The sequence below is a fragment of the Pan troglodytes genome, chromosome 5, assembly GCF_028858775.2.
Source record: "Pan troglodytes isolate AG18354 chromosome 5, NHGRI_mPanTro3-v2.0_pri, whole genome shotgun sequence".
NCBI classification, from domain to species: domain Eukaryota; kingdom Metazoa; phylum Chordata; class Mammalia; order Primates; family Hominidae; genus Pan; species Pan troglodytes.
This window is the reverse complement of record NC_072403.2, coordinates 147,287,261-147,315,086: the sequence shown is the minus strand read 5'-3', so window position 1 is coordinate 147,315,086 and position 27,826 is coordinate 147,287,261. Positions and strand designations below refer to the sequence as shown.

Below are 27,826 nucleotides of genomic sequence, written 5' to 3'. Positions count from 1 at the left end.
TAAATTGCCTGTTTAAATTAATCTATGGAAAGTATGATTTAGAAGCTGGGGAATATCTTTTTAAAATCACCGTGATAAGCTTTGGGGAGCTGTAGGAGAGTTTATGAAGGGAGTCTCGAGTGCTTATGATTTAATGACTGAACATATCTATTACTCAATTTGGAATGGTTCTTTACCCCTGTGTGTCATTTGACACTAATCACAATGTCACCCACTCAGCTTATAACCTCCATTGTCTTTACATTCTTTCCTAAAGGGGTAGGGGAAAAGATGGGCTATATTTTGCCATCTCTTTTTCCTTGTTGATGCATCATTCCTGAACTTATCATTCCTGAACAACGTTCTGAATTTTGCCTCTGCCACTAAAGCTTCTTCAACCAAATCACTAGTGATTTCTGTTTGCTAAATATATTGAACATTTTTTAGTTATTTTGTCACATCTATGCATTTAACATATCACACTCTTGAAACTCTGTTACCTTGGTTTTCTTGACACCATCCTCTCCTAATTTTTCTTATACCATTCTTTCAGTTTCCTTCATGGTCTTCTACCTACCTCCTTAATATCAGTCTTACTCATGGTTTCATCTTTAACCCACTTTTCTTGGAACCACTTTTCTCACCTGTGCTTCAGATTTGTAAATTCAGTCACCTGCTGGATATTTCAGCTTGGATGACTTATAGATATGTCAGATTCCTCCAAACTGAGTATCCGTGCTACTCTCTCTGCCACTTCAATTGGTGTTACCACCATCTGTCCATTCTCCCAGATTTACGAACTTAGAGTTACACTGTTTTGGTAGCTACAAGTCACATGGCTGTTTGAATTCAAATTAAATATAATTAAAAATTTACTTTCACATTTGTGCTAGCCATACTTCAAGTGCAGGGTAGCCACATGTGGATTCCGTATTGGTTAGCACAAATTGGTTAGAGTATTCCCATCATTATAGAAAGCTCTCTTGGACAATACTATCTTAGAGCCTTTCTTGCCTCTTTGTTTTTTTTTTACTTTCCAAGTTACGTAAGTCTACAAGTAACAGTTGTTAAATGTGTTCCCTGCACTCAGTGCCTATTCTTCTAATTTAAGATATTAAGTTACATGAGTCTACAAGTAACGGTTGTTAAATACCTTCCGGGCACTCAGTGCTTATTCTTCTAATTTAAGATACTTCATGTTTTGTGTGAACTGTTGCAAAGGGTTCAAACTATCTTTCTGCTCCTAATTTGTAGAGGACATAAAGGTTAGAAAGACGTTTCGTTTCCTATTTTGAGTCATGGTCTAATGAAAGAGAACGTATTCTGAGTTGGTAAGATTTTTATGTTTCTCATAAAAATCTCCATTTAGGGCCAGGCGTGGTGGCTCACACCTGTAATCCCAACACTTTGGGAGGCCGAGGTGGGCAGATCACCTGAGGCCAGGAGTTCAAGACCAGCCTGACCAACATGGCAAAACCTCTGACTATACTAAAAACACAAAAATCAACCAGGTGTGGTGGCATGCACCTGTAATCCTAGCTACTCGGGAGGCTGAGGCACAAGAATCACTTGAACCCAGAGGAGGTGGAAATTGCAGTGAGCCAAGATTTTGCCACTGCACTCCGGCCTGGATAACAGAGCGAGATTCTGCCCAAAAAAAGAGACAAAAACCTCCATTTAGTTAGCTTAAATATAAGTTTTGTTTAATAGGGTTTTAAAAATAGACCTTTGAAAGAAGATATACTAAAATACTGAAAAAAATGTAACGAATGGCTTGAATGAGTTTAATTATCTTGAAATGATTTTAACTTTTTAAAAATTTAAAACATAAAATTTTAACCATTAAAAATACTGATATTAAACAAATGGAAGATTTGTGTCTTGTGTAAATATACAGTTTAGTCTTTATCATAATTATTTCAAACGTGTATTGATCACTTCCTTTGTTCAGCGTGAAATCTGGCACAGTAATGTAAATGCTGTACCGACAGTCTGAAATTGTTGTACACGTGAAAAGAGAGCTATCAGGAAAATATTTTAAAAGCCATTTGGGCTACCTTTTGTCAAAAATGATCTGGAACTGTGCTTAACTAACTATTTAATGTTCTTTGCTTTTTAAAACTAAGAAATTTCAGCATGCCATATTAATCTTTTAAAAATGTTTCCGACTTTATGCTATTGCTTTATTGGATATATTTATTTTCAATGAAGGTAACATTTTATATGAATTCTTATTTTAAGCTTCTGGGAGCCAATGGAAATGCAAACATCAACTCAAAACTTCGCTTGCAGCTGTATTACCCACCTACTAAGCCTCGATCCCAATTAAATGTTGTTGAGGCATTTGAATGGTGGTCAAAATGTCCAAGAAATCATTACCCATCAACACTGTACGTAACTGTAAGAGGACTGAAAGTTCCAGACCGTGTAAGTTAATAGTACATATTAAGTGTATATCATCTAGTGTTGAAATTAAATGGTGACATAGCATGTTTTTCGTTTCTAAAAAGATAAGGCCTCTAATAATAATTTTAATAGATTTCTGGGGTTATATATTAAGCCTGTAATAGCTGATATTTAAAAGATGCTTAAATGAATTTTAAATGTGAAATGTGGCTTTTAGTATTAGGAAAAATGTTTTGTTATAATTTGATTTTCAAAAATTAAAGATAAAAGGTTGATTTAAAGCAGGAGTTGAAAAATAGTTTCTGTAAAGGGCCAGATAGTAAATATTTTAGGCTTTGGCCCTGTAGTTTCAGTCAGTTTTGCCTTTATAGTGTGAAAATAGCTACATAGACATATGTAGGCCATAACTGAACAAATGGGTGTGATGTGTTCCAATAAAAGTTTATTTACAAAAACAGGTAGTAGGCCAGATTTGGTGTGTGGGCTGCAGTTTGCAGACTCCTGATTTCTGGGCACATTTTTCACAATATTATTCAAATAATCAGTATGTAATGTTTCTACTGCTGCTGTTTTCCATAGATTAATATTATAAATAATCTTAGCAAAGAATTGGCCCTAAAATAAAAAAGTTTTGCTTTTGTCTAGTTTCTTGTAATTACGACATTAATTTTTCAGGTCATTTGCACGTTCTGTAGCTGATATGTACTGTCACCACAGGGCTGATTTGCATTGGTTTGGATGGAGTTAAATCTATTATTTGAGAAATGAGGATTTTTAAAACTTGAGATTTTTATGATACTAGTTTTGTGATATTAAAGCCAGAGATATGATAATATATCAGAGCCATGGCATAACTCATAAGTATTGGTGAAGAAGCAGAAACAAAGGATAGAGTTATTAAAATCATTTCATGTGACCTTTGTGGTCATATTTTTTCCTCCAAAATTTTTATGGCTTTTTGGTTACAGGACTGTAGTTTTAAGCAGCTTTTTTATTTTATTTAGAATAATGTACAAATAAAAGTAGAATTTTTTTCTGGATTACATTTTGAAAATATTTTCATATTATTTGTTTCAGTATTTTAAAAACTATATGCTAGAAAAAGAAAAAGGTGAACATGGTATATAAATTTTCATATTTTAATGCATATTTAGATAAAGCCATCTTACCGCTCTATGATGGCTCTTCAGGAGGAAAAAGGTAAACCAGTGCATTGTGAACGTCACCATGAGTCAAGCTCAGTAGACACAGAACCTGGATTAGAAGAGTCAAAGGAAGTAATAAAGTGGAAACGACTCCCTGGGCAGGTGAAGTGTTTGATAATAGTGGATTTATTTAGATGTTTACTTATTACCTTAAAAACTCCAATAACTCCTAGGATATCTAGCTTACTACTTAAAATGCTTGCTATTTATCCTTGTTTTTAACCACAATTTTGCCTTTCCATTAATTAATTTGACAAATAATAATAGAGTGCCTAGCATGTGTATATAAGCACTATCTTACATTCTTTGGGCACTTGGGCAATTGTATTAGCTTGGGCTGCTGTAACAAAATACCACTGACTGGGTGGCTTAAACAGCAGACATTTATTTCTCACAGTTCTGGAGGCTGAGAAGTCCAAGATCAAGATGCTAGCCAGCCTAGTTCCTGGTGAGGGTCCACTTTTTGACTTGGAGCCCGCCTCCTCTTCGCTATATTCTCACATGGTGGAGAGAGGGATCACCTTTCTCGCGTCTTTTCTTATAAGGGCACGAATCTGATTCATGAGCTTCTCACTCAGGACCAAATTACCTCCCAAAGACCCCCACGTCTAAATACTATCACATAGGGGATTACAGCTTTAACATACAGTTTTTGAGAGGACATAGCATTCAGTGCATAGCAAAGATCAAGGTGCTGACTGGGTTGATTTCTTCTGAGGCTTCTCCTTGGCTTACAGTTGGCTGCCCTCTTGCTGCCTCTTCACATGATCTTTGTGCCTGCACGCCCCTGTTGTCCCTCCCCCTATTGGATTAGGACCCTTCCATAATTATTTCATTTTAATGTAATTACCTTTTTAAAGACCGTATCTCCAAATACTGTTACATTCTGAGGTGTTAGGGGTTAGAGCTTTAGCATATTCATTTGGGTGACAAGGGGTGGGGGTGTGAGTGGGAGAAGAGAGGACACAATTCAGCCTATAACAGCAGTCAGATAACATAGATTTTTAGCCTGGTCAATGTAGCAAGACCCATTCTCTTTTTGTTTTTTTTGAGACGGAGACTTGCTCTGTCGCCCAGGCTAGAGTGCAGTGGTGCAATCTCGGCTCACTGCAAGCTCCGCCTCCCGGGTTCATGCCATTCTCCTGCCTCAGCCTCCGGAGTAGCTGGGACTACAGGCGTCTGCCACCATGCCCGGCTAATTTTTTGTATTTTTAGTAGAGATGGGGTTTCACCATGTTTGCCAGGATGGTCTCGATCTCCTGACCTCGTGATCCACCTGCCTCGGCCTCCCAAAGTACTGGGATTACAGGCGTGAGCCACCGTGCCCGGCCAGCAAGACCCATTCTTTTAAAAAAAATTTTTTTAATTAGGTGGGCATGGTGGCATGCACCTGTAGTCCCAGCTACTCGGGAGGCTGAGGAAGGAAGATTGATTGAACCCAGGAATTCAAGGCTGCAGTGAGCTATGATTGTGCCACTGCACTCAAGCCTGGATGACCGAATGAGATCCCATCTCTTTAAAAAAAAAGAATTAAAATTAAAAAAAAAAAATTTTATGTCTGTAAGATGTATATCTCTTAATGTTTATGGATTCATGAAATTCTTCACAGCACCTGGCTTCTTCCTGAATCACACTTTGATAGAGATATGTACATGTATATACTTCTGCCACAAGCTGAGCAGAATTTAAGCTTTTACTAAAGTGTTCTTACTAGATTAGCATTTTATGCAGTGGCAAGAAGCATTGCTGATACAATTTTGCAATGTTTTACTTGTTTTTATAAAGAATGGAGTGGTTTATTTTATGCATATGAGCTGCTACCAGATGAAATTTATCCAAAATCTTAATTTATTCAGACATCTAATGTAGAAATAAGAGCTTACTATTCTTACTTATTCATCTTCATTTTCTATATTTTACATCACATTTGACTTTCTTTTTGAGGCTGGTTTTACAGATACATTTTAAAATCACTTTGAGTTAGAATACTTTAAGCATAATATGGAGAGAATAACACTTAGATTATGCCCTTGGGGAACTTCCAAGTTAGGTGGGAAAAGAAAGCAGTTACAGTGTTGTTTATTTTCAGATATGCTTCAGAGAAGTCTTGATGAAATGAGGAAATGTAGGTATAAAGATGATTGTACAGATCAGCAGTTCTCAAAATGTAGTTTGGAGACCTCTGGGAGTTCTGAGTCCCTTTCAGGGGGTTCTCGAAGTCAACTTCTTTTCATAATGATTCTAAGGTGTTACTAGTCTCATTCAGATTCATTCTCTTACAAGTATGTACTAGCATTTTCTAGAGGCTAAATAACGTGATAATCACAAGAGAGCAGAGGCACTTACGAAAATCTAGATTTTATTCAGCTAGACATTTAAAGTTAGCAAGTTATTTTTATTTTATTTTTATGAAAACTCCAAATAGCCTCCAAAAAAATGTTCAAGAATGTAAAGCATCTCGAAACTAAAAACATTTGAGAATTGCAGATATGAAGACTGAACTACAATGGTGGAAGAAGGGCTCATTCAACAGTGGAGCTTGAGATAGACTAGGATGCTCAAGGTAGGGGTGAGTGAAGGAGGGACAAGGATGGGTATTTCATATGAAGGCAAAGTTGCAAATAAGTGGGAAAGGACCTGTTGTATTCATTACGCACTCAAAAGCTTAGCTGGTTGGAAACTAGAGTTTGTAAAAGAGGAGATAAAGTAGTGTACTGGATGAGGCCCACATTGTGGAGTGTCTCAAATGGTAGCCTAATACTTGATTGTGAGGGATATGAAGAATAATGGAAGGTTTTCGGGTGAGTGAGAAAAATAACAATTGTATTTGAGGATGAATTAATGCAGGCAGTGGCATGGGGAGATCTTGAAGTAGTAACATCAGAATTAGATGGCAGTCATTGATGTGTGAGGTGATGAGGGTCTAATGAATACGAGAGACAGAAAGTAGGAACCAGCATGATTTAGTGACTGACAAGGTAGTAAAGGAGGAGAAACAGTCAAGGCTTTTGAGGACCTTTATTGTTGTTATCAGACTTTCATTGAGTGTCTGTTCTGGATAGGGCACAGTGTCAAACCCTGAGAATACAAAGAACATGATAGTGGGTTCAATGTTTTCATTTTCAGCCTAGGTGATTGAGCACAGAGTTTTCCTTAATTACACTTCCTACTCTAGGAGCAGCAGCAAGTGGTTATAAAGCCTCCTGACATTTCTTTCAGTTTTTGTTCCCTTGTTACCCTCCTCTCCCTTTTCTTAATTATGTGGTTGGAGGATGCAGAGAAAAGATGGGTAACATGGAGTCTGGAGAATGCAGAGAAAGGATGGGGAGCATGGAGTCTGGTACATGATTGACACTTAACAAATTCTTTTGAATTTTTCACATTCCTAGTAGCTGGTCATAATGCTGTCTCCAGAGGAACTGCTAGATCTTGGTACTATTTGTGAAAAACCTGGTACCTGTCTAGAAAGCATGCCCTTGATGTAACAGTCTTTGAGTAGGTCCATTAAGCTAGGCTTGACCCTTTGAATAATCCCTCTTAGCCATATAGAGCTAATAATGGTTACTCTTAGCTAGTAATAGCTACTCATAGGGTGGCTGTGATGAATATATTCAAAGACATTTGTAATAAAGTACAACTTCCATGACATATAGTAAGAGCCCAGTATATGTTTACTTCAACTTTTTGAATTATAAGAAACAGAAGAACTAAGGCTCACTGAAGGTTGGAAGAGATAGAATTAGGATAAATAAACGTAACTGGTATTTTCTACAGTAGACATTAATACCCAGAAAATTTGGGCTTCATCTGGTAGAAGAGGGTGAAAACATTAAAATTTTGAAGAAATTGTAATAATGAATGAGAGACCAATAAGGGCCGATTGATTACTTTGAAAATACATTTTGGAAGGCAGCCACAAAGGGTGATTATTTTAAGATAGGCAAAGAGAGAATAAGCATTCATACATTCTGGCTTAAGCTAGGCCCCATAGGTACTTGTGGTCTTAAAAAAAGCTTGTGACTTTAACAAAAGTGACTTATTAGTGCTGTCATAGAATAAGGCTGTGACATACATTCTTTTAGTAGCTATATAGAAGCACTGTGGCAGTGATGGCTTTAGAGTATCAGATATTGAAATTTTTCTATTCATATTTAGGTGAATTAAGTACTACTTAAACATGAAGAACAAATCCACTTTAAAAATTTCATGGACACTGATTCTCTTTTTACAAAGTAATTTACTATGGTTTTTCACCATTCTGCATACTTGTTTTTCTCTTTCTCTGCATCATAAAAGGACTTAAAAGAACTACAGTAATTGAAATTAAAAACTAGCCTTTGCGTTTTAATGTTTGCTAATTTATATTTTTTAAATGTATGTTTTTTAGGCTTGCCGTATCCCAAACAAACACCTCTTCTCACTAAATGCAGGAGAACGAGGATGTTTTTGTCTTGATTTCTCCCACAATGGAAGAATATTAGCAGCAGCTTGTGCCAGCCGGGATGGATATCCAATTATTTGTGAGTAATAATCCTACCTGTTTAATCTGATTGTAGTCCACGTGGAGGACATTCTTTAGTTTTTTTTAAATTCATGGAAATCTTAACTTGAGTAATCCCCTGTACTACTAAATTAAAGAAAACGGATTTCTTCAAGCAAAGAAAGTTCTTTTGTAATAATTTTACACTTTTCTATACAGTAACTGTTTGGAAGTAGAATGAGATTGATCAAATGAAAGATGGTAAATTTATTTTTAAAACATGCAGGAGGATTTTTGTAAACATTTTGTATTTTAAATATAGAAATTTGGAAACAAGGATTAATAAATCTCATGGGGAGCATTAGTCCAATGTGGCTAGTTGATAGCAGTGATGATTTGAGTTACAAAAGCCTCCAGATTTGCTTCGTAGTGGAATACCAATAATTGACTCAAGAGTACCTAGATGAAAACTTCTCATTATGATAGAGAAGTCAGCAGAGAAGCCAAGCAATTATTTCTGTTGCTTTAGAGACATTCTAAAGTGAGCATTATCATACTGTTCTAGACTTAGAAGCATTAAATACTCTCTCCTTTACTTCTGACTCAATAATAAAACCAGCTTTCCTCTGCAGAAGTAGCCAGCTCCTTGTGGGCATCTGCCCTAAACACTAGATCTTATTGAACTTTCCTCAGCTTAACACAGTTTGCTATTACTTGGTTGATTCCCTTTTTTTTCATCAGGGACTCATAATTGACTTGATTGGCATTTATTAAGTAAATATTGCTCCCCATGAAATAGTAATAAATTTTAAAAATAAAAAATCACTTGTGTCGTTTGATTACCACTATGCTATTTTAAAAATTCACCAAAAACCCATATGTAGAGGGAAAAAAGGTTCTTAGGAAATGCTCCTAAGTTATTAATAGTAATTTATTTCTTTTGGATAGTGAAAGAATTATTTTATTCTGATTTTATGTTTTAAAAGCTTCTGTGATAAATATGTTACTTTATGCTTAAATAAACTTGCTTAAAATGCTATGTAGATTGAGATATTGCTTAAATCTCAAAAATAGAGGAGGAAGAGGAATCTTTGTCTTTGGTTTTTGACTATTTGATTATGATGTGTCTACTTGGAATTCCTTTAACTTGTTGAATATGCAGATCAGTGTTTTTCACAAATTAGAGATGTATTCAGTCATTATTTCTTGAAATGTTCTGTTTGGCCCTTTTCTCTTTCTTCTTCCGGGAGTCCCATTATGCCTGTGTTGGTACTCTTGGTGGTGTCCCACAAGTCTCTGAAACTTTTCTATTTTTCTTCATTCTTTTTCTGCTTTTTTCAGAGTGGATAATCTCAGTTGACCTGTTGTCAAATTTAGTAATTCTTTCAGTTTAGATCTGCTTTTGAGCCCCTCTAGTGAATTATTTATTTCAGTTATTGTACTTTTCAACTGTAAAATTTCTAGTTGGACTTTTTTTTTAATCATATCTATTTCTTTATTGATACTCTCTTTTTTGGTGGGAAATCCTTTTCACACTTTAATTCTTTAGATATAGTTTTCTTTAGATCTTTGAATATATTTATAATAGTGGATTGAAAGTCTTTGTTGAGAAAGCGCAGCGTCTGGGCTTCCTCAGTTTCTATGTGGATGACTTTTTTCCCCTGTGTATGGGCCACTCTTTCCTGTTTTTTCCATTTCTCATAATTTTGTATTGAAAACTGGATGTTTTAATAATGCAGTGTGGCAGCTCTGGAAATCAGATGCCCTCCTGTCTCCCCTCACACCCACCCAAGATTTATTATTTTTGCAGTTAGCTTTGTGATTTTGGACTAATTCTGTAGTCTTTACTGTCTGTCATGTGTTGCCATTGATGTCTGTGCTCGGTTAAGTTAGTGGTCAGACAGAGACCACCGTTGTGGTTAGACAGAGATTTTTAAATACTTGAGTGGATAGGTCTACTGGTCTTTGCCAAGAGACTCTGTGTGTGTTGGGGTATACCTTCAATGCTTCGGTACACAATCTACAGCTCTGCCTTAGCTTTACTTTCTGTTTGTCCTGAGCCTCCTCACGTCAGCCCGAGTGAGAAGTAAAGCCTGTCAGGTCTTTCTTGGTTGTACATATTCCCTTCACATACATGGATGGGAATCCTTCTAGATACCCAGGAATATTTTGGAGTTTATCAGTGTCCCCTATGGACATCTCATGCCCGGTTTTTTGTTTTGTTCTGTTTCATTTTGTTTTTTGTTTTTATTTCAAGTTCTTTGGTGAGCCTCTTCTTAGCCTCACTTGCAGCTGTGATATTAAATGATGCCACGGGTTGTTTTGACATGCACCTTAGGGTTAGGGCTGTCCTCCCAGAGCATGCTGTGAGCCAGGTCAAATAAAGGCAGGCCCTGACAGTGGATCTTTCCTGGAGGGCCAGACTGTCAAATAGTGAGAAGTCTTTGGGGATGGGGCTTTTAGGGAGCATCAGACCTGTTCTGCCCCAACCAGTCTCTTGATTTTTATTGGTTTTTAAGGCTCCTTTAAAGTTTGAGGCAGGAATGAGAACATAGCAAGTTAAAACACCGTAAAGCTCAATGTTCTTACCAAATTCAGCCATTTTTCTTAAATACTCTTCAAATTTTTGTAAGCTTTGCTTAATTTTCAGAGTTCTGAGAATGTTGATTTTTGACAGTTTTTGCCAGTGTTCTTGTTGCTTCTGTGGGGAGGAGATTTTTTCTAAGATTCTTACTTTGCTATTCCACAAGTACAGTAGTCCCTCTTTTTCCATAGGGTATATGTTCTAAGACCCTCAGTGGAAGCCTGAAACCTCAAGTAGTACTGAACCCGATTGCCATCAGTAGAAACACGTGTATGCTCATGCTTTCCACCCACAGATTTATATCTTTTCCATCTTAACAAAACACTTACCATGCACTAAAGGCCATTACTTTTGTCGTTTGAGGTGTGACAGCAAACCTAGCACAAACCTCTTTTTCGTTCTTCACAATTTCATGGATAGAAGATTTTTACTGTAGATCCTAGCAACCTCAACATATGATTTTTTTTCTTTCCTTTTTAAATCAAGAACTTTCACCTTTTCAGTCAAAGGAAGTACTTTATCATTTCCCTTTGGCATATGCCCATTGCCAACATTATTACTCTTGCACCTTGTGACCGTTAAGTAAAATAAGGGTTACTTGAACAAAAGCACTGGGTGACAACCAGTCTGATAACTGAGACAGCTACTAAGTTTCTGATAGACAGCATCTATAGCATGGATACATTGAACACAGGATAATTCACATGCTGGAGACATGGAGCTAAATGGCATGAGATTTCATAACACTATTTAGAATGATGTGCATTTTAAAACTTAGGAATTATTTATTTCTGGAATTTTCCATTTGATATTTTCAGACCATGGTTGACTGCGGGTAACTGAAACCACAGAAGGTGAAACTGCACATAAGGGGGGACTGCTGTTATTTCTGAACTGCTAAGTATTTTAAAGGGCAATTGATTTTTACCACTAGATGGAAGCAGAGACTTGGAAACTTTGTTTTTCCGTGTTACTATCTTAGATTTCATTGTATGTTTAAACATATAGTAAAATACCACAGTGCTTTGTGTGTCTGATTGAGTCATTGTTAATTCCCATACTATCCCTGATTACTATCCCTGTTCATTTTAGTATTAAAATTTACTTTTGACAATAGCACAATTTAAATTTCTCATTACTTCAAATAATTAAATTTTTGGTTGGCATTTAGTTGATTTTCAGGTGAAATAATAATGAAAGCCCAAATTATAGAATATAAGTGAATTGCAATGTAAATGTTATTATTCAACTGATATAAATTTATTATTAAAGATTCTTAGGGGATTTCTTTAAAGAGATGAAAATAATTGATAATTGTAGCAAAATTATAACTGAAAATTTTGCATGTGAATTTTTGTGTAAAGCAAAAGAAAAACTATTCTTAAGTAAATTTTGAAATTTTCTTTATGCTGCAAATGTCTTTGGTTATAATTTTGTTATAGACTGCTTATGTCTAAATAATATTAAATTATATATTTGTATATTATTGGATTAAGGATCTTCTGTCTGGAAACCTAATTTCTAAATATTTTCATTAGTATATGAAATTCCTTCTGGACGTTTCATGAGAGAATTGTGTGGCCACCTCAATATCATTTATGATCTTTCCTGGTCAAAAGATGATCACTACATCCTTACTTCATCATCTGATGGCACTGCCAGGTTAGTATCCTTGAGAAGTACTTATGTGCATGCTGTTTGCTGTCAAGGAAAGCAAAGAGAATATAAACTGATGTAACTACTCTTATGCTCCAGTCGTATTTTCCCAAGAAGGGACTGTCATAAATATGCATCATGCAGACTGATTCCATAAATTATAGTAACACTTTTTAAAGACATTTTTCTTAAACGTCTTTTATTTATGTAGTATATAATATTTCTAGTCCTCACCATCTTTAAATGATCATTATGTAAACTGATTAATGCTTTGAGATGGGGTTAGGGGTTATTAAACACCTGAGATTTTTCCTAGAGCGTAAGCTCTTGGTGGCAGGGATACTGTCTTCACTGTTTGCTGGATTTGCAGAGGGTAGAATCCAGTGGTGCTCAGTATATCACAGTAGAGGAAATAAATATGTACCTTATATTTTAAGAGTTTTATAGATTGGTTAAACATTTACATTTTTCAGAATGTCAATCTTAAAAATAATTTATCCCTTTTCAATTTAATAAGTATCACAATAAAACATTTTAAAAGCTAACTTTAAAAGTTTCATTTATACTTCTTTTAGTTGCTTGTTCTACCTTGAATGTGTTCTAAAAATACTGTTAGTTTTCAAGGTGCTTTTATATACATCACTTAATTTGATTCTTACAGCTATTAGGTAAGACATTATTCTCTCCACACACTACGAAACTGAACCATGTAAACAGTTGAGATCCATGCTGAATTCATTGTCATTTACTTCTGCCTTCTACTCTCTTAACACTTCGTATTACTTATAGTGTTCAGACCACTTCTAATACTGATCTTGCCAACCTCCTTTTCTGTATAAAATATCTAATCAAGATGTTATCATTATTGGTTAGTTTTCATTTAAATGAAAAAGATGAGAATTAGTAACAATTGACTTCCTTCTTGGTCATGCTGGGAACCTACTATTACTCCTTTTTCACAATATCCTCAAGAAACTATCTGATCTGTTCTTTTAGCACAGCCATTCTGTCCAATGCCAGGCCATACTAGAGAAAAATATGTAACTTTGCTGAGGGGTGACTTTGGATTTGTAAGTCTTAATGTCACCTAAGCTGTCATCTCTGCTGAGGAATCCTTTTACTTTACTCAGCTTCCTTTTCTTTTTCCTCTGGCAGCAGATCCAAACTTACCATGAACGTTCTCTACAGTAAATCACAGTCTTCCCACTTCATTAGATGACTATCTTCAATTTAGATGAAATTTAGTCAGACATGAACTTCGTATATTTCCCTCTGATTTCCCTCCTAATATCCATAGATATGTCCATTTTTAATCTCTGTCCATCTCTTTTAACAAAGAGGCACGTGGCTGACTTTTTAAAGGCTATTTGACCTGTACTTTTAATCTCAGTCCCTGAAAATTTGTATTACATCTACTAGTGTGATTAATATCTTTCTCTCTATTGATTGTGTCCTCTCATCTTAGAAATATGCTCAAATGGGCCGGACGCAGTGGCTTATGCCTGTAATCCCAGCACTTTGGGAAGCCGAGGTGGGCAGATCACTGGAGGTCAGGAGTTCGAGATCAGCCTGGCCAACATGGCGAAACCCTGTCTCTACTAAAAATACAAAAATAAGCCGGGTGTGGTGGTGTGCATCTGTAGTCCCAGCTACTTCAGAGGCTAAGGCAAGAGAATCACTTGAACTGGGAAGTGGAGGTTGCAGTGAGCTGAGATTGCGCCATTGCACTCCAGCCTGGGTGACAGATTGAGACTCCGCCTCAAAAAGAAAAAAGAAATATGCTCAAATTGCCTTATCTTAAAAACATCATTTTCAGTTCTTCCTGCCTTCTAGACTAGCCCATTATTTTTCTTTTTCTACACCATCAGGAGTATTCTACACATACTGTCTTTACTTCAGCCCAGTTATTCTGGCTTTCTTTCCCACCATGCTACATAAACTTCTTTCTTCAGAGGTTGGCAGTTTCTTGGTATTTTTAAATCCATTTGGACAGTTTAACTCCTGCTATGCTTGCCTTCACTGTAGTAATTGATTATTGACCAGTCTTGAAATATTTTGAATTCATAGTTTTCATTGACAACCTCTTCTCTTCTCTTTTTATTACTCTGACCAGTTCTATCCATTGTCTTTCTCTGATTTATTTTCCTCTGCCGATCGTCTATATGTTTTATCCCCAGGATCCTTTAGTTGATCATCTCCTGGTTTTATATGCTTATCCTAGTTTCTCTTACCTTTCCCAGCTTTGACTCTTGCTGATATGCTAATGACTTCTAGCGCACACCTTTTTATGAATTTGACTTCCTATTACACGTTTCCATTTGAATGGCCCATTGCCACCTCAAATCCAAAACCAAACTTACCCACCTCCTTAAATTTTGTTTTCCTCTTTTAATTCTCTTACATATATTTTAATGGCATCCTTATCCACCATCTCCCAAGCTGAAAACTCAGAGTAGTATTCATCTCTTCTTTCTTTCCCATCACTTCTTTCACATCTAACTAGCACTAACGTCTGCCAATTCTCCCTCCTAAAAGGCTCACAGTTTTGTCACATCCTCTCTATTGCATTTGCTTTAATTCAAGCCCTATTACTCTTTGCTTAAATTGTTGCTATTGACCTCAGTGTTCAGTCTCTAAGTCCTCTGTCTCTGCTGTGCTAAAATTATCTTTCCATAACTATCTTTCATAATGCCTTAATTTTTTAAAAGACTTTACCCATTGCCCATTGAAAAATTTTCCAGTTCCTTAGCATGGCCTAACAGGCATGTTCCTCATTGACCCAACATTCTCTTCTCATGCGCTTCCCTTGTACCCTTTGCTTTACCCACATAATCTTTTGAAACACCCTAGCATCTTATCTTCTTTGGCATCTTCCTGCCCTTTGAAACTTACCTACTTTTCCTATACTTAAATGACCTTCTCCTACCCTTCCTGAATAACTTATTCATTCAACAAAAATTAAGTGCCTTTTGTGAGCTCTCATAGGTTTGTAGTTATTATTTAAAATCCAGCCCAAATTCTATTATTTCTTGAAGCTATCTTGGGTTTCTGCACACAATATGTAGTATATTATACTAAAGCACACATTTTTTCCTTATTTATCTTTAAAACTGATACTAATTTAGGACCCTTTACATCATTAAAATAGTATTGTGAAAGCATTAACTGAGTGAAAAGAGAAGCATGTGGCTAGCATCAAAATGACAAGGAGAGTTTTGAAAGAGGTAAGGAATACTTGTAATAAAGGAGCTGTTGTCCAAAGAAAGAGAATTAGAATTGCAAATGGTCACAAGTGGCAGAAGTATGAATTTCTGTCCATGTCTTCTCCTTCTTTATTCCTAAGGATCTCTGACACATTATTGTTAGTGTCTCCTAAGTATTTCCCACTTGATTAGCTTTCTGCCATATGAGTTTATCCTAAATACCCTTCTTTAGTTATCCCTAGAATAATCTGTGTTTTTCTCAAATCAACAACTTCTAATACAGTCAGAGAGGCTTTTCCATATGTAATGGCTCCCACACAGGCCTATATGTGCCCACTATTCCCTTTTCTCAAACATACGGCTTAACTTTATGTTTTTTCTTTCCCAAATCTAGTAATTTTTGTGTGTGTTCATTCAGTCTTTACAAATTTGTGTTTCTTTGTTCTCTATGATCTAGTCTGATTTTTTTTCCCCAAACCCATTTATATATTTCTTTTAATCTCAGATTCTACCATGGCCTGGGTAACAGAAACCATCATTGATTCCAGTTCAGTTTTTACACAAAAAGCTTTACTTTTATTTTTTTAATATTATGTCTGTTTTAATTATATTGAGCTGTTTTGAAGATGTATTTGCTTCATTTCTGCCTGTTATATAGTATTTTAAATAATGCTACTAAGATTTATTACTGAACAACTGAGTTTTTCATCTTTTATCTTTTTAATATTTTCCCAAAATTAGTGGTTTTTTCTTTTAATAGGCATCATATTTCATATAAATATGCTTATTGAAAATACACTGTGGTAAAAATGCTTGTGCAATTGATTCATTCATGGGCTTTATTTTTACTCGAAAACATGTTCTTTCACTTCCTCTATTATTAGTTTGGATTCTTAGTAATTGAAGATCATATCCTATATTGTAAGCAGCTGCTGAGGAAACTCATAGAATATTTTTCTTGAATAGAAACTGTTTTTTTTTCTCTTATCAGTAATCTTGTAACAGACTCAATTTGCTTTAGTTTTCAAGCAGTAATTAAAAGGATGAATACAAATCCCATATTTAAAATTAATATGTTATTCTAATTTTGATAATTTAACAAAATATATTTAAAAATCCAATGCTTCACACTTATATAGCACCTGTATATTGGTAGATTTCACCTAGTTTTATACATTGTTAGAAATGCAGAGTATCTAAGAGGTTAACCCTTAAGGGTTTACTCATTTGTCAAGACTGTAGCAGTGATAATAATCTGAATTTTTTTTAGTTAGCCATTATTTAGAGGACAGGATAATGAGTGTTAAACAAAAAGAACGTGCTTAATGTAGGATAGTCTTTTCTATCAAAATGTCATAATTATTTTAATCTTATTTTACTTGAGAATTCAAAATATAATAATTTTAGCATCTCTTAAATCTTTGAGATCTTCATTTTTACTATCTAGGCTTTGAAATTACAAATATAAAAGTTAATAGACTATTCTATTCTCTAAACCCCCATTAATAAACACTTTGTAAAAGTGGTATACACAACCTAAATGGGAAATCATTAAAGTTTCTCCCTATATATTTTTTATGTATATTGTACTAAATGCAATATTTTACCAACTGTTCAATGTGTGTTTAACCAATAGCAAAATAGGTAGGTTTTAAAAAGTTATTAATTTTATAGTATAGATTACAATTAGTGGATATAATATGCTGGATAATAACTATAACAAATAACTTTGTCACATGTGAAAATTCCAGTCATCAAATATGAGATCGTCATTATATTTTCCATTGTTTTAAAACTTGGTTTACCATTGGTCATTGTCACTTGCTTGCTTAAGGTTCATTGGCTATGTTGGTTCTTAGAAAAACTGTTAAGAGAAACTTCTGCTTTTCAGAAGCAATATGTAACTTCTTATCCTTTTCCAGGATATGGAAAAATGAAATAAACAATACAAATGCTTTCAAAGTTTTACCTCATCCTTCTTTTGTTTACACGGCTAAATTCCATCCAGCTGTAAGAGAGCTAGTAGTTACAGGATGCTATGATTCCATGATACGGATATGGAAAGTTGAGATGAGAGAAGATTCTGCTATATTGGTCCGACAGTTTGACGTTCACAAAAGTTTTATCAACTCACTTTGTTTTGATACTGAAGGTATGTCAGAGACTATGAATGAAGACCAGCTATGTGAAGAATTTTTTTTTTACCAGAATAATAGTTATTTAGGCTTGAGAGGGTTATGTACTGATGATTGCGCATATTTAGGTTTATGCTTATTTTGCAGGTCATATGATAGATTTGACACTGAGGGACTTCTGTTTGTAATTTTTAAATTTTTAAATTCTTAAGTTTATTTAGATTCAATTAATCTTTGCTATAACAACCAGTCATGTGTCAAATTGCATAAATATATTTCTTTGAACTGGTGATTATCATTCTTACTTTTTTTTCAAGAACCTTAAAATTTGCAAACATATGGAAGGGAAATTTGCAATTATTTAAAGTTTTATCTTGATATAAGAATAATATGGTGGCCGGGCGTGGTGGCTCGTGCCTATAATCCCAGCACTTTGGGAGGCTGAGGGGTTGATCACAAGGTCAGGAGATCAAGACCATCCTGGCTAACACGGTGAAACACCATCTCTACTAAAAATACAAAAAATTAGCCGGGTGTGGTGGCATGCACCTGTAGTCCCAGCTACTTGGGAGACTGGGACAGGAGAATCGCTTGAACCCTGGAGGTAGAGGTTGCAGTAAGCTGAGATCGCGCCACTGCACTCCAGCCTGGGCGACAGAGCGAGACTCCATCTCAAAAAAAAGAATAATGTAGTATGTTTTAAAGATGTAAAACCTAAATCATTTTATTATCTGTAAGAATGAAGAAATTTATTGTATCTATTAAATAGTCACTTTTTACATAATTTCAGAGACTAGGCATGTAGGCTAGCGCTATAATTAATTGGTATGGGATCCAGATCAAAAGGATAATACTGCTGATTTACTCAGTTCAGCTGTAGGGATGTTAATAAATTTGGAACATATTCAGGAAAGACTCAGGATAGAAAGGTATCTGAAAACTAACTCTGTCATAATAGCAGTAGTTGAGATTATAAAAGAGACATAAAGACTTTCTTCAACTATTTGGCCATAAGATATCCAAATGTGCAAAAAAAAAAGGAAATTGGTCCATGTTACTCCAGTGAGTAGAGGTGGGCCAAAGCTGTAGAAGATAGATTTTCTTTGTTCAGAATTAGAAAGAATATTTTAATACAGGAAGCAGTTCACCAGTTGAATAGCTGTTTTATAAAATACTGAATTCACAGTTGCTGAACAGCCATCTGTTAGTGGTGGTGTTTGAGATATTCCTGAGTGGGTATGAAGTTGAACTTAATGGTCTCTGAGGTCTGTCAATTTTAAGATTATTTGACTCCAAAGAATTGATGTTAAACTGGAATACCTGTTATTTATTATTTTATTCATTTCTTGATCATTTAATGAGTTTCTGTTGAGTCTCGGGTATTATACTGACACTGCATATTAGAATATAGGTATTTTTCTAGGAATCCAAAACAGATTTATAGGTTAATAAAGATGAGAAATAATGTTACATGTCGGATGGTTCAAATTATTTGGCTTTGGAATATAAGCCATATACACATGTACTGAGAGGCTCATTTCCTTTTATAGTTAAATTCAGGTAAGTGAAAAAGGAAAGGAAGTCATCAAAAATAATTTAAAAGAGTAAAGAATTCATTTAAAGATAATTGGGGTTTGTTTGTGAGTTGCATTTTGATTTTTGGCTTTTTTAAACTGAAATACCTTTTAATAGCCCTTCAATTCTTTGACTGTTTTACTGGGGTATGGTTTCCCCCAATTTCCTATTATTTGTTTCTAACTCTGTGTGACATTCATAAGTGAGTGATCTTATTTTTTTAAATAGGTCATCATATGTATTCAGGAGACTGTACAGGGGTGATTGTTGTTTGGAATACCTATGTCAAGGTTAATGATTTGGAACATTCGGTGCGCCACTGGACTATAAATAAGGTATAAAATCATATTTTGTATTTTGGGATTTAATTAAAGAAGTTGGAAAAATCCAATCACATGACTTTAAGATAGGACGTCAGGACATTCTGTTCTCTCATTTCAAAAAATTAACAGTTTTTCTTAGTTATCAATAATTAATTAGCACACCCTCCTGATGGCTGACTGATGATATAACGACTTAGTGAAGATTTAAAATTTTGGCCAGGTGTTAATTTCACTTTTTTATACCCCATTTGCACTGTGGCATTCAGTAATCCATTGGGTGACATTTATGCTAAAATGACATGTATGTTATATTACCATCGATAAGTAATAATTTATATTTCCTATTATATCCTTTTTCCTTGGTCCAATTATATCTCTAAAAACAGTGTTCTCAGTATTTTATCAACACTGGTGTCTTTCAGAGTTATGCAGTTATTATGAAGATCTGTCATTTAATCACAATAATTGTTTCATTTGAAATTTGCTGAATAGAAACAAATGAATAAGTTCTTTCATTTGGGGGCTGGAGTGTTTTTAAGACAGCTTGTATGTTAAGCAATTTTGTTAGTGTACATTTTTTACTTTTTATTTAAAAATACAAATGAATGATTAAACTTGAATTTGTTCTATATAAATTGATTCAGTTTCTGCCTAACATATTATACCTTTTTCTTCAATTTTTCATAATTATGATAGTAGTTGAAAAAAGACACCCTAAGTGAAAAATAATTTCCATGAATTTTAGTTAAATCTGTTGAGTCTATCAGATCTGTTGAAAAAGCAGTTCATTCTGTTGTTAGAAATTCTTATCTAAATAAGAATAGAAACTTGAAAATTAATTCTACATGTGGTTTTGAATTTATAAAAATTGGAAGCTTCTTATATGATTTTAAACAAAAAATTTAATGTTACAAGATGTGTTTGTTGGAAGTGCTTCTTGTTTGGGACTGACCAAATTTTGGGAAAGTGAACATACTACAAAAACACATACTAATTAAATGTGCATTTGCACATTGCATAACAACACAAAAATACAATTCATCAGCTTGATTTTCAGCCCTAAACTGAAGTTACTCAGAATCCTTTTGCTAACAATTTTGAAGCATCCTATACAGTGGAATTGGAAATGATATTTTAAGATTAATTTTGTACCCCCAAAAAAGTTTAACATTAGACAAACTTTTCAGTAGTAGTATTTTTTTTTAAATCATTTTAGGAAATTAAAGAAACTGAGTTTAAGGGAATTCCAATAAGTTATTTGGAGATTCATCCCAATGGAAAACGTTTGTTAATCCATACCAAAGACAGTACTTTGAGAATTATGGATCTCCGGATGTAAGTATATTTCAGTGTTGACAGGATAAGTACTCACAGAGTAAGTAATGAATTAAATTATATTTATAAAATTCGGTAGTGGTTTTCAACTAAGCAGTGTCCCCACACTCACCAAGGAACATCTGGCAGTATCTGGAGATTTTTTTTTTTTTATGTTGCTTCTAGTATCTAATGAGTCGAGATAAAAAATATTGCTAAGCATCCTACAGCCCATAGGACAGCCCCCCTAAAACAATTATCCAGCCCAAAATGTGAGTAGTTCTGAGGCTGAAATGTAGTTAGTTGCTTTTATTTTCACAATTAAAAAAAAGAAACTTCTAACTTCAACAATGATATTGATTGATACTGATATTATCACTATGATACTGTTACAGCATTAGTATAATATGATATAACTACAGGAGAGGGCTTTTGATTTATATGTCCTTGTTTTTTTGTTTATTTCCAAATAATGGCAAATGTAGGGAAATATCCTTCCTGAAAAAGGTGGAAGCAGTGTTCTGGGAAAATCAACATGGACTTCTAGTGCACTTTTGTTTGATGTTAGAGATGATAATAATACCTACCTGGCACAAAGTGTATGCTGAAATGGTGCTTACTATTTTTTCGTGAGTGAAAAAATATGGAAGGCTATGTACCATATTTAGCAGATGGTTTAATAATATGTTTTATCTAATTTCTTTTCAGAGATCAAATATTCCTTGTATTATTTTAAAAATTCATCAGGTAGAAGAATATATGAGTATAAAAATTCTATCCATTAGTTTAGTAACCAGCTCAAATGCTACTTCCATAAAGTAGTCTCTCTTGCTCTATAGCTAGAATTAATTTCTCTTGTCCAAGTTTGAAAAGAACTCTTCTGTTTTTCTTTTGCAGTACGTTCTACATCCACCTTCTATTTTACGTTGACATGTTTCTCCTCTCTTGCTAAATTATAAACTCCCTGGGCTCTTGGGACTAGCTCTCCTTTATTCTGCATCCATTGGATTATAGAATGTCTCCCATATGACAGATTCTCAAAAAATGTTTGTTGAATGGAAATTAAGTATTTAAGAGAAAAGATTTTATACCACCAGTCATTTACGTGATTAAGACAGTTACATTTGTAAAATCTTTTTTGCTTGTAGATTAGTAGCAAGGAAGTTTGTAGGAGCAGCAAATTATCGGGAGAAGATTCATAGTACTTTGACTCCATGTGGGACTTTTCTGTTTGCTGGAAGTGAGGATGGTATAGTGTATGTTTGGAACCCAGAAACAGGTGAATATTTATTGAACTTTAAAAATCATTTGGGGGAGGTACAGGGGTTTGAAGAAGTGTGAAAATTCTACCATTTTATGGAATAATTTTCAAGGAAATTCTGATTTCAGGTTTTCAATTATGTTTTTTAAGATTAGAAAGCCTTTAAGGGAACTCAGCTACAGTCTAAACTTGTATTAAATTTTGTTCTCTATTGCTTTAATATCTTTATGGATTTAGAATTTCACATTATAATTCAAGGTTTGTTCTTTCATGGCCTATAATGAGACATTGCTGATCTTAGAAAAGCGTTTAATGGAGACTAACACAAAGTACAAAATGTTACAAGCTGAATTTGGAATATGATTAGGTAGACAAATTGTTAAACATCTATATTTTCATTAGTAACAGAAACATACCTGTGAAAGTTTTGATGTCTGAAACTTAAATAGCAAGTTGCCTGAATTACTGCAATTCAGTTTTTTTCCAATAAACAATTACATTGGGAAGCTCACTTGTGCCTCACCTTTGCTTTTCAAAAGAAAAGCTAAAGCTACATGAATGTTTTTAATAAGAAATTGAGAGAATTTCATAAAACTAACTTTAAAATTTCTTTAATGAACAGTATTTGATTTTTTCCTTGTTTTTTTTTTTTTTATTCTTTCTGTTAGGCATTTTGACTAGTCAGGTAACTTAGGTTTTTGTTTGATTGTTTGTTTCCTGTACCGTGTTTTGATGCTTTAGCATCAATTCAGTAACAACAAGTCTCACCTTCAATAAATGAATCTAGATTCTTTGCTTTTTGACTCCTGACTGATTTTCCTGGATTCCACAGATCTCTGCTTTAGACATCTTTTAGGCCATAGTCATAGGTATCTTTTAAGCAAATGGGTACCTCAAACAGCATCTGGGGAAAAAAAAAATGGAAAAGTTAATCCTTCACCAAAGCTCACCCAACTAGAGTTTCTTTAGTTTTAGAGTCCTGTAATTTCTCCTGTAGTTCTACCCAGAGTTCTCTGTCATTTGGAGTTTGCTTAGCTCTGTCCAGTCTCCAATCTTAGAGTCATATACCTCTCTACTTCCGTCTGTGCCCTTTGTCTTTATTTTGTGCCTTGAAAACCTCATTGAAGAGGTAGAAAGTAGAAGGAGGAGGGTCAGTGGAATGTAAAATAAAGATAATTTAATACATTGTTACTCAAACATTTTTAAATATTTGAGGTTTTCACATAAATAATGTGAGCATCTATAAATATTTTCTAATAAATGGCAGAATAATCTTGTAAGAAGATTTATCGATACAGATATGCTCTGATATACATTTTTGAATCTCTCTTTTTATTTAGGAGAACAAGTAGCCATGTATTCTGACTTGCCATTCAAGTCACCCATTCGAGACATTTCTTATCATCCATTTGAAAATATGGTTGCATTCTGTGCATTTGGGCAAAATGAGCCAATTCTTCTGTATATTTACGATTTCCATGGTAAGTCTACCACTTGATAAGTAAAGAATTTTTAGAGTAACCTTTACATTTAGACTAAACCAGGAATCTGTCTGGAATTTAAATGTTGACAAAAGTACACATAACAATTGTGCCCTTATGTTGGAATCACAGAAAGCTAGCCATAAGTTTCTTCGTAAATCAATTTAAGTAAATAGAATTCACCTAAAAATTATTTGGAATATGTTAACTAAATTTAAAAGGTAAATAAAACTTAGGGAATACAGATCTTTAATGTTTTCAGTTGACTATTGAGTTAATATTTTATCCTGTGTTGTTACTAAAGCACATAGTTTTAATAAATTGTAGTTTTGAGAGTTTCTTAACATAAAAAGTAGGCGGAAAGTCGTGTCAGTTAAAACATCACCTGGAATTAGAAATCTAATGTCTTTCGTGTCCGCAATTACACTGTTCTATCATTCTGAGAAATAATAAGGAAATAAAAAGTTTGGATACATTATTTTTCAGGGACAGTATGGTATTCTAAGAATTCTTTGGATATATGCTGGTTTTCATATATTTCTTTAATTTCTATCCTGAAATTATGATTCCACTCTTCTATATTATACTATTAGTGCTGTCATTCTCAAAATTGCATTTCTGTTTTCTTCATATATTCTTGTACAAAAATGAAAAGTCTTTGTTAGTTTCTTTGATTTGCTTATGGAAAGTTAAGTGTATTAAGTTAATATAGATTGAATTGATTAATGGTTGTGATAAATACTAAGTAATTAGGCAATTAAGTTAGAAATCTGAAGTTCTTGATCACAGTGTGGATTATATTATGCCTTCCAGGGTAAATTATGCTAGAAAATAATGTGTAAAATCAAAATTTAATCTTATTTTAAAGAATTTTATAGAGAAGAAATCATTTCTGCAACACATACTCAGATTTATAGAACACTATTAGTAATGGTAGAATTGCCAAGCAACACAGTACCATTTACTATTACAAGCAGACATTAGCAAAGATAAACACTGCCTGATTATAGGAAAAAATAGATGGATTCCTCAAATCATTCAATGTCCAAATCTGGTGTCTAGTTTCACCATGTATCCTGAAACAGTTCTCTCTTTGTACCCACTCTAAATCTTCACATAAATGAAGAGTTATACCAAAGTACTTTATATTTGGAGCTGTTATACAGGAAATAGGCAGCACAGTTATTTCCTCAGACTCTTAAGAGGTTTTACAGTAGTCTTCATTCAATTTCTAATTTGCTTTTTATGCCTTTGAAATTTTCACTACACATACACATTAAAGTTCCACTCTATCTTTTCTTAAAGTAATTTATTTTTTGTCACTGACAGGATTTTATCATCAGAGTAGCCCAGGATAGTTAGGTTTGCCAGTTTGGTTTTTAGGCAGTAAGCAAAGAAGTCCATTCTAGAGGCCTAGTAGGAGAAAGAGCTAAGCATTTTAGGAGTCTAAAAAAATGGGGTTTAGGCTCCATTCTGTTACTCTAGTGACCTTGCACAAGCTTCTTGCCTTCCTGAAGCTCCATTTTCTTATCTATGAAAAGGTACTACAGTACTAATACCTGTCCTACCTAAGAGAGGTATTTGTGAAGATACTATGAGACCATGACGGTGAAAGTACTAGGTAAATTGATAAGCACAATATTGAAACAAAAGATAAAATGGGTTGTTATGCCCATCCAACCAATATACGCTTGACTATATGTAAGAATTTCTGTTTTAATATGCTGATAAGCATCTCTATATGGAAAGCAGTTGAAGAGTTTTTTCTCCTCTCTTTTACTCTGTTGGTCAGTCTTTTATTTATTAAAGTATGTTTCTTTCCAGGTCAATTTATTAGAATATAAATGCATAAAATTAAAAACAATGTTATTTCCACACTATCTTAATGTGCAAGAGGAAGGATTTCCATGAGCATTTTAGAAATCTAAATATTCAAATAGTAGACACATTAAATTTAAATTATTTGTGCAATATATCACAAACACAATTTTTGATATGCAAACACACCTTTACAAACAAATTAAAACTAAAAAATGTTTCAACACATTTTCCCAACTCGTTGCTATTTTTAAAAAGAGGAAGCTTAGGAAGAAGTTAAGTAATCTTAAGCCATCTAAGATTGAGCAGAGTTCTTGTGAATGGTATAGATCCATAAGAAAAGTATCATATTTATTACCAACCTATTAGAGTTTTGTCTTATGTTTTATTTTTTAATACAGGAATATTTTGCTCATAATTTTTAGTTTGAAAATAAAGTTTACATATGGCTTTACATAAATATTTTAATAGTATAAAATTCAAAAAACACAAAAGACTTAAGGGATTTTTAAGTGGTGTTTAAAAAAAATTATCAGATAATTTTCCAGGAAAATGGAGCAAGCTTATTTTTTTTTATAAGCTAAACAAGTTGTGAATGAGACCACAGTGGTATCTAAATGTATCATCCATCTTTCAGTTCTAGCAAAATCTGTGAAGAGTTAGCAAGCATCTTTCCCTGGTAAACATATGTTCAGGTTGTGGTCTTTTGGGTCTTTCATTCTACTGACTTTTTGCTTTTTTTGGTAAGAAATACGATTTTTACTTTCAGAAGGCAGTTTTATTTGCCTGATGTTGAAAGGGTTAATCATCCAGTAATACAAAATTTAGTCACAGAGTACCACAAATAATGTACTTTTAGGATTCCCATAATAACAGAGTACTAGTCAGAGAAACGGCTTCTACTGAATTAAATTTATGAAGCTAGACTTCAGTTAATGTGTTATTAATCAATATTCACCTCAGTCTCTAGGATATTGTTCTAAATTTAATAATAATTTTAGTAAATACTTACATAGCATTTTCTTTGTTCCTGGTTCTGTTTTAAGCATTTTACCTTACATATATTTAAGTTTCTGCAATAATCTTATGACATAGGGGCTGTTATCCTCGCTTTACAGGAGCCATGGCTTTAAATCAATGCAGTTTGCTCCTGGAGTCCATGCTCTTATTTGCTACACTAAATTTCCTTTTCAGCAAATTTCTTGAAATACTAGTTTCTAAATGTCTAATAATCAAACCTTGTTTTTTCTACAGTACAGTTTTTTCTATGTTTCTCTGTGGAGTATGTGGTTTCCTTGTATTTTCTATACTTTGTAAGAAGCAAAGATGGAAGCTTGTTCATCTTTTTCCTACTAGTACCTACCCTGAATACTGACACATAATAAATATGCATGTAGTGTTTTCAGTGGAGTCAAGTCAGTGGAGTCAAGTCTGATTTGAGAAGTTCTCAGCATTGTTTGATAGTTCTAGGTAATGAGGCTGATTTTTCGCTAGGTGGCAATGTCTCCTCTGAACCAGAGTTAATACTGAGTTTATTAACCAGAGTATATTAACCAGAGTTAATAACAGAGTATCAACTCTGGTTCAGAGGAGACATAGTCGTAGTATCTTAGACCAGACAAATCTTTATTAAGCACCTATTGTGTGTCAAGTTGAGCTGTGTTATGAAACACAGGAATCAGACTCAGATTACCATTCTTTTTTCTAGTCCTTTGTACTTCCTAAGTAGTTGATTACATCTCTAAAAGAAATTTAAACCAAAAAGCAGTTTCTACTACTGACATGATTTTATTAACACAATTCATATTAATTAATGATAGCCTACGTTGTCATTGTTGACAAACTTATTTTTTATATTGTGGCACACTTTACCAGAGTTCAGGGCAACATGTACCTTTAGTTTCCTATAAAATTTGTTATTTAACTTGCTCATTGCCTAGAAGCGTGTGATATTTAGAACGCCATATGTCTAGCATAGTACCTGGCATGTTACTAATATGCAATAAATGAATAAATGTTGGCATTAACAATTACAAATCCTATAGAATAGCATTTTTTCCTTAAATTTTATAAAAATATATGCTGAGAGGCATCATCAGTAAATTTGGGGCTAATAACAGTGGTAGTAGTAGCTAACATTTATCAAGCATTTACTGTGTCTACCAATCTTATGAGCATTTTACATGTATTATCTCATACCATCCTTCTAAAACTCTTCATTGTAGGTCCCATTATTATCCTCATTTTGCAGATGATGAAACGGAGGCACAGAGAAAACAATAATTTTCCTAAAGTAACACAGTTGGTGTAAAGCCACCATTTTGTCTAAGCTGACTCCAGAGTCCATGTTCTCAGTGCATTAAGCTATCTGTCTTAGGCACTTATTTAGTCTTTGCATTTCCTGAT

The 27,826-nt window shown here is 34.0% G+C and overlaps 1 protein-coding gene across 32 annotated transcripts in view; it reads left to right on the top strand.

Moving 5' to 3' along the window:
* The window catches only part of AHI1 (Abelson helper integration site 1), a 217,531-nt gene that overhangs the window by 46,754 nt on the left and 142,951 nt on the right, over positions 1-27,826 (top strand). For 31 of the 32 annotated variants that reach the window (XR_010157779.1, XR_010157782.1, XR_010157781.1 and 28 more), the window contains 9 exons: positions 2,221-2,406; positions 3,540-3,692; positions 7,978-8,110; positions 12,193-12,316; positions 17,436-17,665; positions 19,452-19,558; positions 20,763-20,881; positions 22,009-22,139; positions 23,462-23,602. Coding sequence is in view for 26 of the 32 variants with exons in the window: in XM_054686934.2 (XP_054542909.1) it covers positions 2,221-2,406; positions 3,540-3,692; positions 7,978-8,110; positions 12,193-12,316; positions 17,436-17,665; positions 19,452-19,558; positions 20,763-20,881; positions 22,009-22,139; positions 23,462-23,602 (1,324 nt within the window). In the remaining 6 variants the exon portion in view is untranslated. The remainder of the gene's footprint in view (positions 1-2,220; positions 2,407-3,539; positions 3,693-7,977; positions 8,111-12,192; positions 12,317-17,435; positions 17,666-19,451; positions 19,559-20,762; positions 20,882-22,008; positions 22,140-23,461; positions 23,603-27,826) is intronic. The other variant, XM_054686935.2, reaches the window with a different exon arrangement.